Source organism: Strix aluco, chromosome 11 (genome assembly GCF_031877795.1).
Source record: "Strix aluco isolate bStrAlu1 chromosome 11, bStrAlu1.hap1, whole genome shotgun sequence".
Classification (NCBI taxonomy): domain Eukaryota; kingdom Metazoa; phylum Chordata; class Aves; order Strigiformes; family Strigidae; genus Strix; species Strix aluco.
Genome location: NC_133941.1, coordinates 3,100,802 through 3,114,180, shown reverse-complemented (window position 1 = coordinate 3,114,180; position 13,379 = coordinate 3,100,802). Strand labels below are relative to the sequence as shown.

At 46.3% G+C, this 13,379-nt stretch overlaps 1 protein-coding gene across 1 annotated transcript in view; it reads left to right on the top strand.

Moving 5' to 3' along the window:
- Positions 1 to 760: 760 nt before the first annotated feature.
- GRIP2 (glutamate receptor interacting protein 2) overlaps positions 761 to 13,379 on the top strand; it is a 293,425-nt gene continuing 280,806 nt past the window's right edge. The window contains exon 1 of the mRNA XM_074835669.1: positions 761 to 882. Coding sequence (XP_074691770.1) covers positions 828 to 882 — 55 coding nt within the window. The 5' untranslated portion in view covers positions 761 to 827. The remainder of the gene's footprint in view (positions 883 to 13,379) is intronic.

The window sequence follows — 13,379 nt, the reverse complement described above, 5'->3', positions numbered from 1 at the left end:
GGAGGCAGAGATGCAAAGCAAGACCTACCAGCCAGCTAATAAAAGGCCTAATGAAGAACAAAAAAAAGCTGCTAGTCATTGCAGAGATATGTTGCCCCCAGGAAATTAAAAACATGAATACCCTGGCATATGCAATAAACATCTCCTTTGTGCCCGTGTAAAAGCACTGAAACCTCTGGAATATTAAGAGATTACAAAGATGCTTTTCAGTCCCTCCCGCACTTCACCTGGTTGCAAGCGGTGGTGAAAAAGATGAAGTAGATCAGCCCGAGTGTTGTGCAACTTTGTGTTCTTGAGCCCCCGACTTGAGGCTGACTCCACGCCCGAGCGAGCACACCTGTGCCCGGGCAGCGCCCGCTCGCCCCGGGACCAGCAGGGGGGCTTCCTCCCTCCCTGGGGCTCTTCAACAGCGGCTGGTGACCCCAGAAACGCCGCTGTGGGTCAGAGCCCGCTGGGTGACAGCGGGAAGGGGGGGAGCGTACTGTCCAAGCACACCCCACCTGGGGAAAATTTATTAAAAAAAAATATATTTAATTTTTTCCGAACACCTCCCGCCCCCGGTCTTGCCTCCCCCCGTCATCCACGGCGGGCGGGCGGGCGCTGCGCCCCGCGGGGCTGTGCGCAGGCGGGGGCGGGCAGCGTCGTTTCCCCCCCTCCCTCCCCGTTCCCACCTCCCGCCCGGCCCGGCCCCGCCGCCGCCGCATGCACCGCCCGGCAATAAAGCGCCGGGGAGCCCGGCTGCGCTCGGCAGCGCCGCTCCCGCCGGCCCCCCCGGGCCTCTGAACCCCACCGCTGCCCCGGGGGGCGGCAGCGCTGCCCCCGCCGCCATGCCGGGCTGGAGGAAGAGCCTCGCCCTGTGCCTGCAGCGGATGCAAGAGGACGGTGAGCACGGCCGGGGGGAAGAGGAGGGTTGGAGGGGCTCGGATTTATCCTCCACCTCGCCTTTGCCTTTTTTTTTTTTTTTTTTTTTTTTTTTTTAGGGGGGGGTCCCTGGTGGGGGGGCAATTCTTTGCTGGCATGGAGCTCCGCTAATGACGGGGCTGGAGGGGGGATGCTCTTCGTGCCGGTAAACTTTGCTGCAGCAAATCTGTCCTTCCATCCCCGGGTTTGCTTGGTCTCTGCTTTATTTTCTTTTTTTTCCCCCCCTCCTGTCAGTGGTGGGGACAAGCCTGTGCGAGCGGTGGCTGCGCGGTCCTTTCTGGATATTTAGAGGGGTTTGCAGCATCTGAGCTCTAACTTTCTAAAGCTACCGGTGCTGCTGTTCTCAGCTGGTAATTATCCCTAGTGCCCAACTACAACTGGGGGTTAAAGGGTTTGAAAATTGCACAGAGGATGCGTCGCGGTAACCTGATTCTTATTGTGCTGCTTACTGTTGCTCACAGTGACTGTGAATTATTTTGTTTACGTGCTCACGAGTGTGATGTTAAATAAACGCTGGACCTGCAGCTCATGACAGTCGGGAGAAGACCTCCACAAGGTGGCACAACATAAGGGAGGTTTAAACCTTGCTCTCCAGCTCCTGCGTTTATAGATGAACAGGAATGAGAGTGGTGGGGAAAGTTTATGTCTACAAAATGAAGTGCAGTTCCCATGTGCTCTCATAAGACTCAGGTAAAGGAGTGATCTGGGATGGGCAGAAGTAAGCAGGAATGTGTGTCTTGTTAACCTTAGCTGTTTTGGTGCAAGTGGTTAACGGCAGGTTTTTCTTTTGCATCCCTTTCCCTGGCTTCTTTAGGTTGTGGGCTGGTAAGCAGACTTACAAAATATCTGAAGTGGCACTGTTGCATCACTTGGTGTGAGTAATGCAAAAATCAGGGAATTCTCTGGTCCTGCTGGCTAATAAGCATGGAGAGAAATTGTGCTGTTAAACGCCCTGTAAGGTGTCAGGACAGAGCCCTTAAGCTGCTGAGTCTTTCTGCTGCTGCTTCCTTGCTCCCACTGCTTTGGTAGCACACCATCTATTTCTGATGTTAGACCCCTCTGGGACCATGGCTTCTGCTCAGAGACTGCAGCTCACCAGAGATAGAGCTGCTAAAAATCTTGTCCTGTAGAAGGGGAAATCAATCCCCTGTTTGACACACTGAGACCTGTCGGTGTGAATTCAGCCCTGTTACGGCGCAGTGCTTTGTGATGCTGCTCTGCTGCAGCTGACGGGGATGCTCTTGCACCGCTGGACCAGGGGTGGCTTTAGGGGCATTCTAAAACAGTTACAGCACTGCTACGGTACAGCTGTATTGGGTCAGTGTGTTTGCCAGGTTACTTTCTCTGTGACTTCATATGTATGTACTGGCTCTTGTCTCTGGGGGTCTACGTAATGCCTCTCCTCCTCCTCTGCCCTCCCTCTGACTTCAGTCCCAGCACTGCAGTGAGTGTGTGACTGGTGTGCATCCCTTCAAGTACGTTGGGCATTTTCCCTAGTAACGTTGCATTTATTTTTATGGGTGGCTCAAGAGTAGTCGGTCTCTGGCAGTTACCTTTTAGTTAATCACAGAATGGTTTGTCTGGAGGAATAAATCTTGCAGGCTCGAGCTGATGCGCTGTGTAGAGGAGGAGGTATATGCCTGCTAAAGAATATGCTGAGTTTGTAGGGAACTTCTTTCCCCTTTCCCCAAGGTGACCAGTTTGATGGTCATATTACAGCACATAACTCTGCAGGGATAGCAGAGGAGGTATTTGGTAATGTTTTTGTGTCACTGCAGTGTTAACAGGTATGGTTACAAGATTTAACTGGATGCTAGAGAAGGTTTTGCATCGTGTGACGTATAACGCTGCCAGGAAATCTCTGCAGGGTTCTGTTCAGATTTTGATTTTTGCAAGCCTACCTCCAACCAATCTATGAAGAAATACTGACCTCTGGTTTTCCTTATTCAAAACAAGTTATGTCTGTGTCTCCATGCCTATGCAGATGCGGTAGTTTTTGTTTCAGGTATCTAAGCTGGGGAGCTTCTCCCAAGGGCATGCATGCTCTAGCCTATGAGTGTGTTCACTTCCTCTGAGGACCACAGTGCTCAGGTTTCCAAAGGAAATGTCCTGGCATTCAGCAGAGGCACAGTTGTGATTAGAAGAGTGGTATATTTTGGTTACTGAATATTAATGTGATGAGCATCTCTTGCAATTTGCAGCCATTCAGTGCTGGGTTGGAAGCTTCATTAATCACAGTTGGTACTCAAAAGGTCAGCAGTGGTAAGTCACACAGGGAAATGCAAGATACACGTGAACTGTGCTGAACTATGATTGTCGTTTCAAAATGCCACCCACAGTGAGTTTTCTTATGCATGTTTTGCCCTAAAATTTCTGTCCCTTGAGGGATGGGGGTGACTCCTGACCGCTTCAGAGAAGTGCTTCATTCTGTAATGTATTGTGTTCCCCACTACAAGAGGGTTGTACATGGGGTGTGCTACTCCTTACTCCATGCGGGGGGGGAAAAAAAAGGATTAATGTTAATAGCTTGGAAATTCTTGGTGGAAAATGTGTTCCCTCCAGCCTGTATTGATAATGGCCCTGTTACTCCCAAGTCAGGAGGTTGATTTGCTTCTCTCTGTGCAACTGTGGTGTTGTCTCAGACCTGGGAGTGGAGGTTAGAGCATACAGCCTGGCAGTTCTGTCCATAGCTGTGTGTACAGAGCTGTGCAGCCAGATCTCCTGCTGATTTACCTCCCTGAGAGATGGCCCTCTCTTGTGGGGCAGTGGAGAGAGCTAACTGGCCATGCCAGACCCTTTCCCATCCCAATTTTTTCCCTCGTGCTGCTGTCCTTTATGTGAGGACTGCAGGATTTGGACTATGTTCTTGCTGCTCCCAGGCTTTCAGTAGCAAAAGAAGCAAAGGCTAATTTCTGCTTTGGGAGCATGAATGTATGTGGGCAGGTGGGAAAGTCTCTGGGGGTTTTGGCACATCTGAGTGGATGTAGAAACTGGATGCCTAGGAAGGATAAACTGTATCTGCAGACTGAGCAGTGGAGATGCTTTTATCCTTACTGATGAAAATAAGTGTTATCTAGATGCATATGACTTGTATAACATGGGTCACAGTAGTGGGCAGACACCCTTTGCTAAACCTGAGACATTTTTCTCCTTCTACTGGGAGGGAATTCAGAGTTTGAGTGTAAATTTAGGTTGTTGATATAATTCCCCTTCCTCCCCCAGATGGTTTTCTTTCAGTAAAACCAGAAAATTTGACTCTCACCTTAAAACTCCAATATGATGCCTTATTAAAGAAAAAAAACCACCCCAAACCTTAAGAAAGGCTGATGTAATGGGGTTATAAAATGTGAAGTGAGTTACCTACCCCTTGCACAAATTGTGGGGCAACTGGAAAGAAGCTGGCGAAAGGGGCAACTCAGACTTGCTCCAAAAAGTGACGATATTGCAGGATTGCGTTGCTGCTGTTTGCTTCCTTCCCTTGTATACGGCTCTGTGCTGGTTACCTTGGAAACAGCTGTAGGAGTATATAGGGGCATTTTGCTGCTGTGCAGCCATGGGCAGAGGTGTCCTGTGGTGCGTGGGGAAAGGGAGATGCTTTGTGGTGCAGGATTTGCAGGATGAGGGCAACAAAGTAAAAACCCATTGCAAGATCTCCCTTTCTCTCCTGCCTTATCTTGCTGCAGGTGCAATTTGGCAGGAGTGGGACCCTGGGGAAAACTTAGCAGGGGGGTGGTTTTTCATGGTTTTGGCAGAGCTACTTAAATTTTTATAATGGGAAGGTAAAAATATCACAGCAGTCTGTCTTGAGGGGGTTTATAACAGCTGGGCTATAAACATCAGCTTTTTATTCTGTCCTCAGAACAGTGTACCGGGATGTTTTGCTCCATAGCTGTGAAACTATGATTATGGCTGGAAATGGGATTTTTCTTCACTTAATCACACACATCAAGGAGAAATATCCCAATAAGATGGAAATCTTCTGGTTTTGCATGATTACCAGAAAATTAGAAGATCTTTCATTGAGTTCCCCGTTGTTTGTGATATGCATGTGTGATGTGTAGAAAAACTAAAATAGAGTAACTGTTAAAAGTAATGTGAATTGTCTTTTGTTCACTTACCCATAAATGTTTTGATCTTGCAAACTGTATGGTGTGCATAACTTGAAATCAGGTGAACTATTCTGCTGCTTAAAATTAAGTGCTTGCTCTTGTGCTTGCCACATCAGAAATAATTCAGTCATTCAGAGAGGAGGTTTTGGTATTTATCAAGTTGTCTTAGGACCATCTTTCAGTGCCAGGTTGAGTCTGTTCAGTTTAATACGTTACCTTACAGAGTCTTTTTGTCCAAACCTACAATGACATGATCTATTGTACTGGCACTTAATTTTCACTAAAGAAATTCAACTGGATAGCTGTCACTTAAATAGCGTGCAACTGAGCTGCTCTGTGGTTGAAGGGCTGTTATGTCTGTTGGCTGAATGCAGAGTATTAATATATTCCTGTGTGTGATACTCTTACTTTACGGTGCATCCAAGCTTTGTCAGACATGAGGACTTCCACACACAGCTCTCAGGAATTTATGGGCTGCTGTTTGTTGGTAATACTCATTATACAGGCCATTGCTTTTAAACAAAATGTAAAAATAGAGGTTCTGACCCTCCAGTGAAGTGTGGTGGGGAATTAGGATTGCTTGAAGGCTGTGGTGGTAATGCTTAAGGGATAATGTTCATTCATCAAACTGATGGGACAGCCAGAGCAAATCCTGCTAGACTTTGATGGGGTCTTTTTCGTTCATTAATATGTTGATGTGGATTTGGCACCCATCAAGTGAGAGAGTAATAGCTGCACCCGAGTGCTGTGCTTGCCTGCTCCCCTCCTCTCTGGCTGTCACGCTGTCATGCTGCTCTGAGTTTGGGCTGCTGCTTTTGATCCTGTACTTCAGCAATCATAAAATTCAGCTCCGATTGAGAAGTCCTGCACAGCTTAAGGATGAAGCCACAAGGGTTTTACAGAATGACTCTAAAGCCTCATTAGAATTTGATTAAAGACAGAGATTGATATTGTTTTGCTTTTCGAAGCGGTCTGCCAGATTTTACAACCTGACAGCAATCCTAGACTCACAGAATTTGGCCGTATGAAACTGTATGGGCATCATGCAGCTCTGCTCTCTCTCTCACTTAAGCTGTTACACTCTGTAGGGCTTCTTGCAAAAGAGTTTTTATTAGCAGTGTTGAGTGATGATGCTCAGTGTTGAGCAAATGCATCAGCTGCAGTGGTTTGGCATGCTCTCCCTGTAGAGGTGCCAAGGTTGGAAAGTGGTGGGGCAACCTCTCAGAAAGCTGAAGACCTTGATGGAAACCATGAATTGTGGTAGCGAGGAGAATTTCAGAGTGAGAAGAATTGCCAGATCTGCCTGGATTCAGGCCATGCTTGTTGTTCTCCAAACCTGTTGGTGTTGCTATGGGTTCGTGCCAAGTGTAGTGGAAAAGCATGTGGGCAATTCCCAGGAAATGGATGTGGCCTTTGGAACTGGTCCAGTCCTGAGCTGTGATTGCAGCTGCTGACCTAGAGGTCTTCTGATGCTCTGGGTTGCACTAAGATAAAGATTGCTCAGGTTAAACTGAGGTGTGTGGCAAGTCTAAGAGGCAGATGATTTGCTCTGCCTGTTTTTTTGTTTGCTGTTTGTCTCCTCTAGGCAGACCCAAGTGCAGGGGAGCTGCCTAGTTATACCCCCAGCCAGACCCTTGCTGGGTGGATAGCTGAAGGAGGGTCCTCCACCATGGCATGTGCTCTGTGCCAGCTTATCTCTTTCTGTGGTTAAAACTCTGTAGGCCTTCCTATGTGTGTCCCATTTTAGAATAAAAATGTCTATTTTGTTAATTATCTGACTTCATTATAGTGGAATAAAATTACTTATTTTGAAACAGAAGTGAATTTACAGAGGTGTAAATACAGTAAAATATTACCAGGGTATAGCTCTGTTGAAATTATCCTTCGTAGATGAGCCCAAAGATAGTGAATTGGATATTTTTGGGGTGCTGCATCACTTAAATATAAAGCCACATCTCCTAAAATTCACTCCTAATCCTTGAAGTTCAGAGCAGTGATCTATGCCTGAAAGGCCTGTGTAATGTTTAGAGTGAGTTGAAAATTTGCCGAGTTTTTCCTGCCATGATCCCTTTTCCCAGAGGAGCCACAAGTCTGCTCCAGTGAATGCTGGTGATGACTCCACATGTATGGGAACTGCTCCTGCATGCACGTCTTAGTGCAAACACAGTTATACCATGTAAACATCTCTTTGTGTTCCTGAAACGAGTATAGCCACTGTGGATTGACACTGGTGTAACTGGGATTGGAGCATGTGTATTACTTGATCTGGAAAACAAATCCCATGCTGATGGCCTCTGGAAATAGTAGCTTCTCTTCTGCAGTGCTTGGCCTGGGTGAACCACACACTGGGATAAAACATCTCCTCTTGGAAGGGTCTGCATTTTGTCCAGTTATACTTGATCTTCCCATGAACTCCTTCCATTGAGAGGAAAAGTAATGAAGCTTTCCATTTTGAATTCAAGTAGGGTTGGTTTTTTCAGCCCTCTTGTTTTGTCAAGAGAATGAATTACTTTTTTTATTTTCTCCCATTTTTTTCCTCTTCTCTTTGTCTTTGGAAGATGAAGTAATTCAAATAATAAAACTAAACCAAATAAATTTTACAATTATGGTGATTTCGCTGTTACTGACTTTCCCCCTCATTAATGTTATATGAACTTGGCATCTAGTAATTACTGGCTTTTGCTTTTGAGCCAGAACTGTTTTCTGGCTCCAGCAAAATTTGCTGATTCTGCTGATAGCACTGGGAGAGCAGCTTTCCACTGGGAAATTAGTTCCATCAAACATATTTTCCTCTGACAGCTTCAGATGTTTTGCATCAAGACCACTCTGCATTTAAGGAGAAGGGGGCTACCATGTGCTGTTTGAGATCAAGGAAATGCTAGGCATTAAGATGTGGTTAGATCCATGTCTTATCTGTGTATTTAAGTAGAGGTGTCAGTGACCCTGCCAACTAAACTGCTGTGTCTTGATGAGTAGAAACCTCTTGCTGAGGCTGCAAAATAAATTCAATTCTAAGCTTTTCAAGCTGTCTATGAAGTAACACGCTTTTTTGCTTAACAACTTCATTTCCGCTGTGAACAAGGCATTACAGAGCTTTTGTTTTAAGTTATATTAACCTCATCTGCTGCTTTGTTGCCAGAGTCAGAGGCTATTCTGAGTATTTATTTGGATTATAGGTGTTGTCACCTTTTCTTGTACATGTGATGCTGTTAGTCATCTTGGTGACACCTCATTCATCTGTGCAGAGAAATAAAGGTTCTGGCTCACATTTGAGTGTTGCCTCATACAACCCAAGAGGGGAGCTGCTGCTAGAGGCAAGGATTACATCAAGCTTGAGAGCTGTCACTTGGGTCCTGCGGGATGGAGTTGAGGTTGGCCTCTGGATTATTTTTTTTTCCTGTCTTCCATTAAAAAAAAAAAAAAAAGTCTTTTCCTCTCTGTTCTCAGGGCAAAGTTAAGGTGATCCTACAGTGTCTGGGCACAGAGGGCCCCTGCCTTACCTTTGGTCCCAGCTTGACAAAAGCAGTTACCACAGAAGCAGTGTGTAGACTCGAGGCGGAAGGGCTTGTCTTCATTTGCATCCCCTTGCAGCAGAGGCCTTGAAGATTTAGCAACAAGTGAGATGCAAAGAAACAAGGAAAAAAATAAGATAATAAGGCAAACTGTCAGGCAGTGTGACAGTTTCACAGAAATTAGTGATGCTAAGTTCCTCTTTTCTTACTTGGTACCAAAGTGCTTTCCTGATGTAGGTTCAGTCTTTTCTATGTATGTTGCAGGACATGAAGATGTTTGCAGTAGTGGGGGCTCCTTCATTAAAACCATCTTGCCCAGATCCATTGTTTTTGACTATAGGAAGTCAGAGGAGATTCCCTGGAGCTGTCACAGTGGGATGAATTTAGCAAAGAGCTGGGAGGATGAGTTAGTAAATATTCATAGCAGCTTCTCTTGGGGCTACGTGTTAATCCTGAACAGAGGGCACTGTTGGGAATGAATATTTTGTTTCTAGATTAAATGTTGTTTTGCTTACTTTCATCTTGGAATAGGAGGCAGTCAACCTCCTTATTGTACATGCAGTCATGTCCATAAAAAAACCTCTCGAACCTCCTTTTTGTGATGGGAGGGCAGGTAGATGAGTGTGAGTCAGGGAGCAGTGCTGTGGTGCTGCCTCTTTGTCTTCTTCCCCCTTGGGAGCATTATCTCTTCACTCTTTTTCCACCTCTTGTTTTCCTTTCAAGCTGGGGAGGTACATGGCTGGCAGTCTTCAGTGACTTAGAAAAGGTCCTGAGGCCAGCATGCTGCGAGGTCTTGTTCCTGCAGGATGCATCTCTCCGGGTCCCAGGAGAAGAGCAACTTTGATGCGTGCTTGGTGAAGGACACGGCTGCTCAGAGCTGGGATGTGGTTGACCTGCACAACTTCTGTGTAGGATTTGGACTTAATTGACAGCTTTTTGCCTCTCCTGTACCTCAGCATCCAGAGGTGAAGTGGTCTTGTGGATACTGTCACTGCAGCTCTTAATGCTCTCATTTGCCTCCTTATTCCTGTCAATGGCTGAGGCCCTTTAAACTTGCATGGGTGTTGTTGGTTTGGGTTTTTTTTTCCCCTGAGATAAGGAATTCTTTCTAGACCAATAAGAGGGAATGAGAAATTGGTGAGCAAGTCTTAAAAGGTAATGCTCAGTCCCAGGAAAAGTGGGTGAATGACCAGTGGCAGAGCTGTTAGTGGAACTGGAGGAGCTGAAAGACAAGAGTTGTTTTAATTCTGCACTGCAGAAATCAATACAAGTTGCTGGAGAGTGAATGAGGGTGGAAGAGAAATAACTTGGTGTTCCTGCCTTTTATTTTGTCAAAAATAACATTTGCAAGCAGGTTTTGAATAACTAGCACAAATTGGTCTTTAACACAGAAGCCGCAAGTTGTGGAGGTTCCTTCTCGGTGGGTTGGAAGGTACCTGCAGATAACATGTTTGGGCTCTGTCCCCACATGGGGCTGGAGGCTGGTGTGCTGCCTTGAGGTAATTTCAAATGAAAACAAAGTTTAGGCATGCTGCAAATCCCATGGCACACATTCAGATGAGATATTGATGCTGTGAGCATGCTTCAATTTACTGGCCATATTTTGCTACTCCAGCATGTTTCATTTGCTTTATGTCCTTCTTTACATCCCATCCAAACACCTTGTGCAGAAGCACCTGGCTGCATTAAACAGCTGCCGTGTTCCCCAACAGATCATGTTGTAGTCCAGTGGTAACTACAGCAATTCCAGTGTGGCTGGCACTTATTAATTAGTCAGTTAGTATTGGGGATTGAGCCACAGACCTTTTGGTCCTGTGCCTAGCTCTGTTCCTGACTGAGTGTAGGGCTTTGAGCAAAATACAATTACCGTTTAGTTGCTCGGAGTGGTGGGGAATTTCCTGTGTCATTTGAAATTAATGGGACTGAGGAGTTCTGTGCCACTTGGAAAACCAGTCTGCAGACCTCTGCATGCCCCAGTCTTCACATCTGCAGGCAGGGATAATGACTACACTTTAAAAGGTTTTGATGCTCAGATCAAAACACATATGAAAGTGCAATTACTGAGTGTAACTTCATGACTGTCTCTGCTCAACATCTTCATACTCAGAATTATGCTAACTGTGCCAAATATTTAGAAAAATGATCAGTATGTGGTAGAATATGACTTTCTGGCACAGGGTTGCAAATCTATGGCCGCACACAGCTGGGCAGAACAAAAAGTTCTGTTTAAGTGTGTAGAAATTTCCTTCTACAGTCATGATCTGTGTTGCGAGTTTACCAGCTATCTAATCTAGTTTCCATCCATTACATCAAGTGATAATCCTCCAGCAAATTAGGTGCTGTTAGCAGCATTTCTGTCAGCCTGGGTATGGCTGCACATCGAGGCAACCTGCCTTTGAGGAATTTCAACATGCGCCTTAGTCATGCTGCTTCCTCAGCCTCTGGAGACTGCATTTCAAATGTTACACAAAGCTGAGCTGTCCCTCTTGCTTGTTTAACTGTATTTATTCTGCTTTTCCTCCCCCCACGACCTGCCAAGGGTGTTTGACCATATATACGGATGGCTCCTGGGTTGTTTTTTTGGAATAGCCATTGTAATTGGCTTTTTGACATATCTTGTCCTACTTTACTATAATTCCTTCACTGCCACTGTGCTTACGCAGGGGCATGTTAGTAAGTGAGCTGGGGATCAGAAAGCAAAAAATTTGCAAACCAGGCCGTGATGCTCGGTTTCTGTAGGGCTTGCTGGCTGTAACGTGTCCTTGCCTGGAGACAAACAGCGCAGCAGCCGTGTGCCTCCAGCTCGCAAAACCAGGCTTGCTCCGTGATGAACCCCGTGCTGCTCTTGCAGCCAGCGCTGCCCTGGTACTTTGGGGCAGCCCCTTGCCAAGGGTCATGTACTGCCTGGGAGAGTAATTCAGTGACAGGCAACAATGCAATGAATGCCATCCAGTTTCTGCCTCTGAATAATTACGAGGGAGTGTGGCTTTTGACCAGGGAGTGCCATCCTCTGCCACTCATCTGCTTCCGTGACTGTTGCTTGAAGCAGCTGCCCCTCTCCAGGGGCTTCCCAGCAGGGCATGGGGCCACTGATTCCCAACCACCCTTCATTGCCTTGCCACTTATCAAGCAAGCTTGAAGTCCTCAGGGTGACGTTCTTCTGTGCTGCTTTTCTCTCCCGCAAAATCATGCCACGATATTTAATTGCAAGCTGCAACGTTGGTGCTTGGTTTCAGTGCAGCAGTGGAGAGTGTGGAGGTGGGAGCGAAGGACAGGAGCTGGAGCAGTGTGGAGTGAGGGGACTTGTTTGCCTGTTGTCTCTCTCCACAACTGTGAGTTTCTTACAGAAATCCAGCTCTTACGCAGCTGGCTATAGGCTGGAGGTGCCGTTCAGCAGCATGAAGGGAGAGCAGTGTTGAATTACACTGCAGGGAGATCCCTCGTGCTGGGGTCTTAGCACGGTGGGCATGCTGTCAAAGCCCCTGTGTAGAAGTGGGGAAACTTTTCAGCAGAGTGTGAGGCAAAAGCACTGACAAAGCAGCCCTTGCATTACAGGGGCAGGTGGTGATGGCCACCTCCACAGTGTTTTAAAACAGTTGAGGAATTTCTTCTGTATATGGATATGTGCAGGGTTTTTTTTTTAATGTGAATCTAACTCCAGGGTGAATTGACTCTAGAGGCTTTTCATAGCTCCTAAGTAGGAGCAATATCCTTATTAGCTGTGCCCTGTACAGTGGGGTAGTCCACCACTTGACCTGTTGAATCTCAACACCAAGTAAGCAAAAGCCAGGAAAACACCCTAGAATTGTGACAGTGGCCCCCAGCTTTGCAAACTCATCTCTGGACACTGTGCCCCACTGCAAACCCTACTTCTTCCCCATCCACAGCTTTCCTTGTTCAGAGTTTTCTGCTGGAGCCTGGCAGATTTCCTTGAACAATGACCACTCTGAGCCAATGTGACAGTCAGTGTGTGAGTTCTGTTTCCCATCTACCTGTCACCTCCTCAGCCTGCTGCTAATCAGCCAGGTTGGTTAGCCACCGGCAAGCTATTAAGCCCTTAAACAGTTTTGACACAGTGAGTTAGACTCACAAGTCAGGGGTGAAATAGGTCCTATCATACAACCAAAATACTTTGATCTGTGCTGTGAGAGGAGAGTGTTGCTGATGGTGTTTTGGGGAATATTATGTGAGTTTGGGGGGCAGAGATAGCTCAAAAAATTATTTCCCTGTTTTCATGCATAGAAACTTGAAGTAGAGTGGAAAAGAACAATTTGAGGGTGGGTAGGGGGAGTAGAAAAACTAATTTTTGCAGCCTAGTAAGGAAGAGAGTGGAGGTGTTTTATTGGACTGTGCCATGGCTGGACAGATTTATTAGACAGTGCAGTTCTAGTGTACAATATTCCCATTTCACTGCAAGAGAAGACAGATGCTGATCTGCCCAAGATCCACAAAAACTCCTTTGTGGAAAGGAGTCCTCCTCCCAGGAAGTGGTTGCTTCCCACTATCTTCATGGCTGACTCTGGTGACCCAGCATTGGGAAGGACCTCCGGGGTCTACTTCCCCTGTGAGACATTAAAACACCAATCATCCAGGATAATACTGTTTCAGGAGCTCATTGATTTTTAGCGGAGAGAAGTGAGTTAAAATGATGAGTCACTGACCTATTAGAAAATGAACAACCTCCTTAGTGTCATTAGGAGCTGGTAATGGATCATCCTGGACAAGAGCTGGTGAATGGGGATTAAGGGGTCCCCTTGTGCCTGCCATTGCTCTACATGGTATGTGACTGCTGTTGCACTCACAATTATTTTTTTTTTTTATGGGTGAAGAAGCAGCA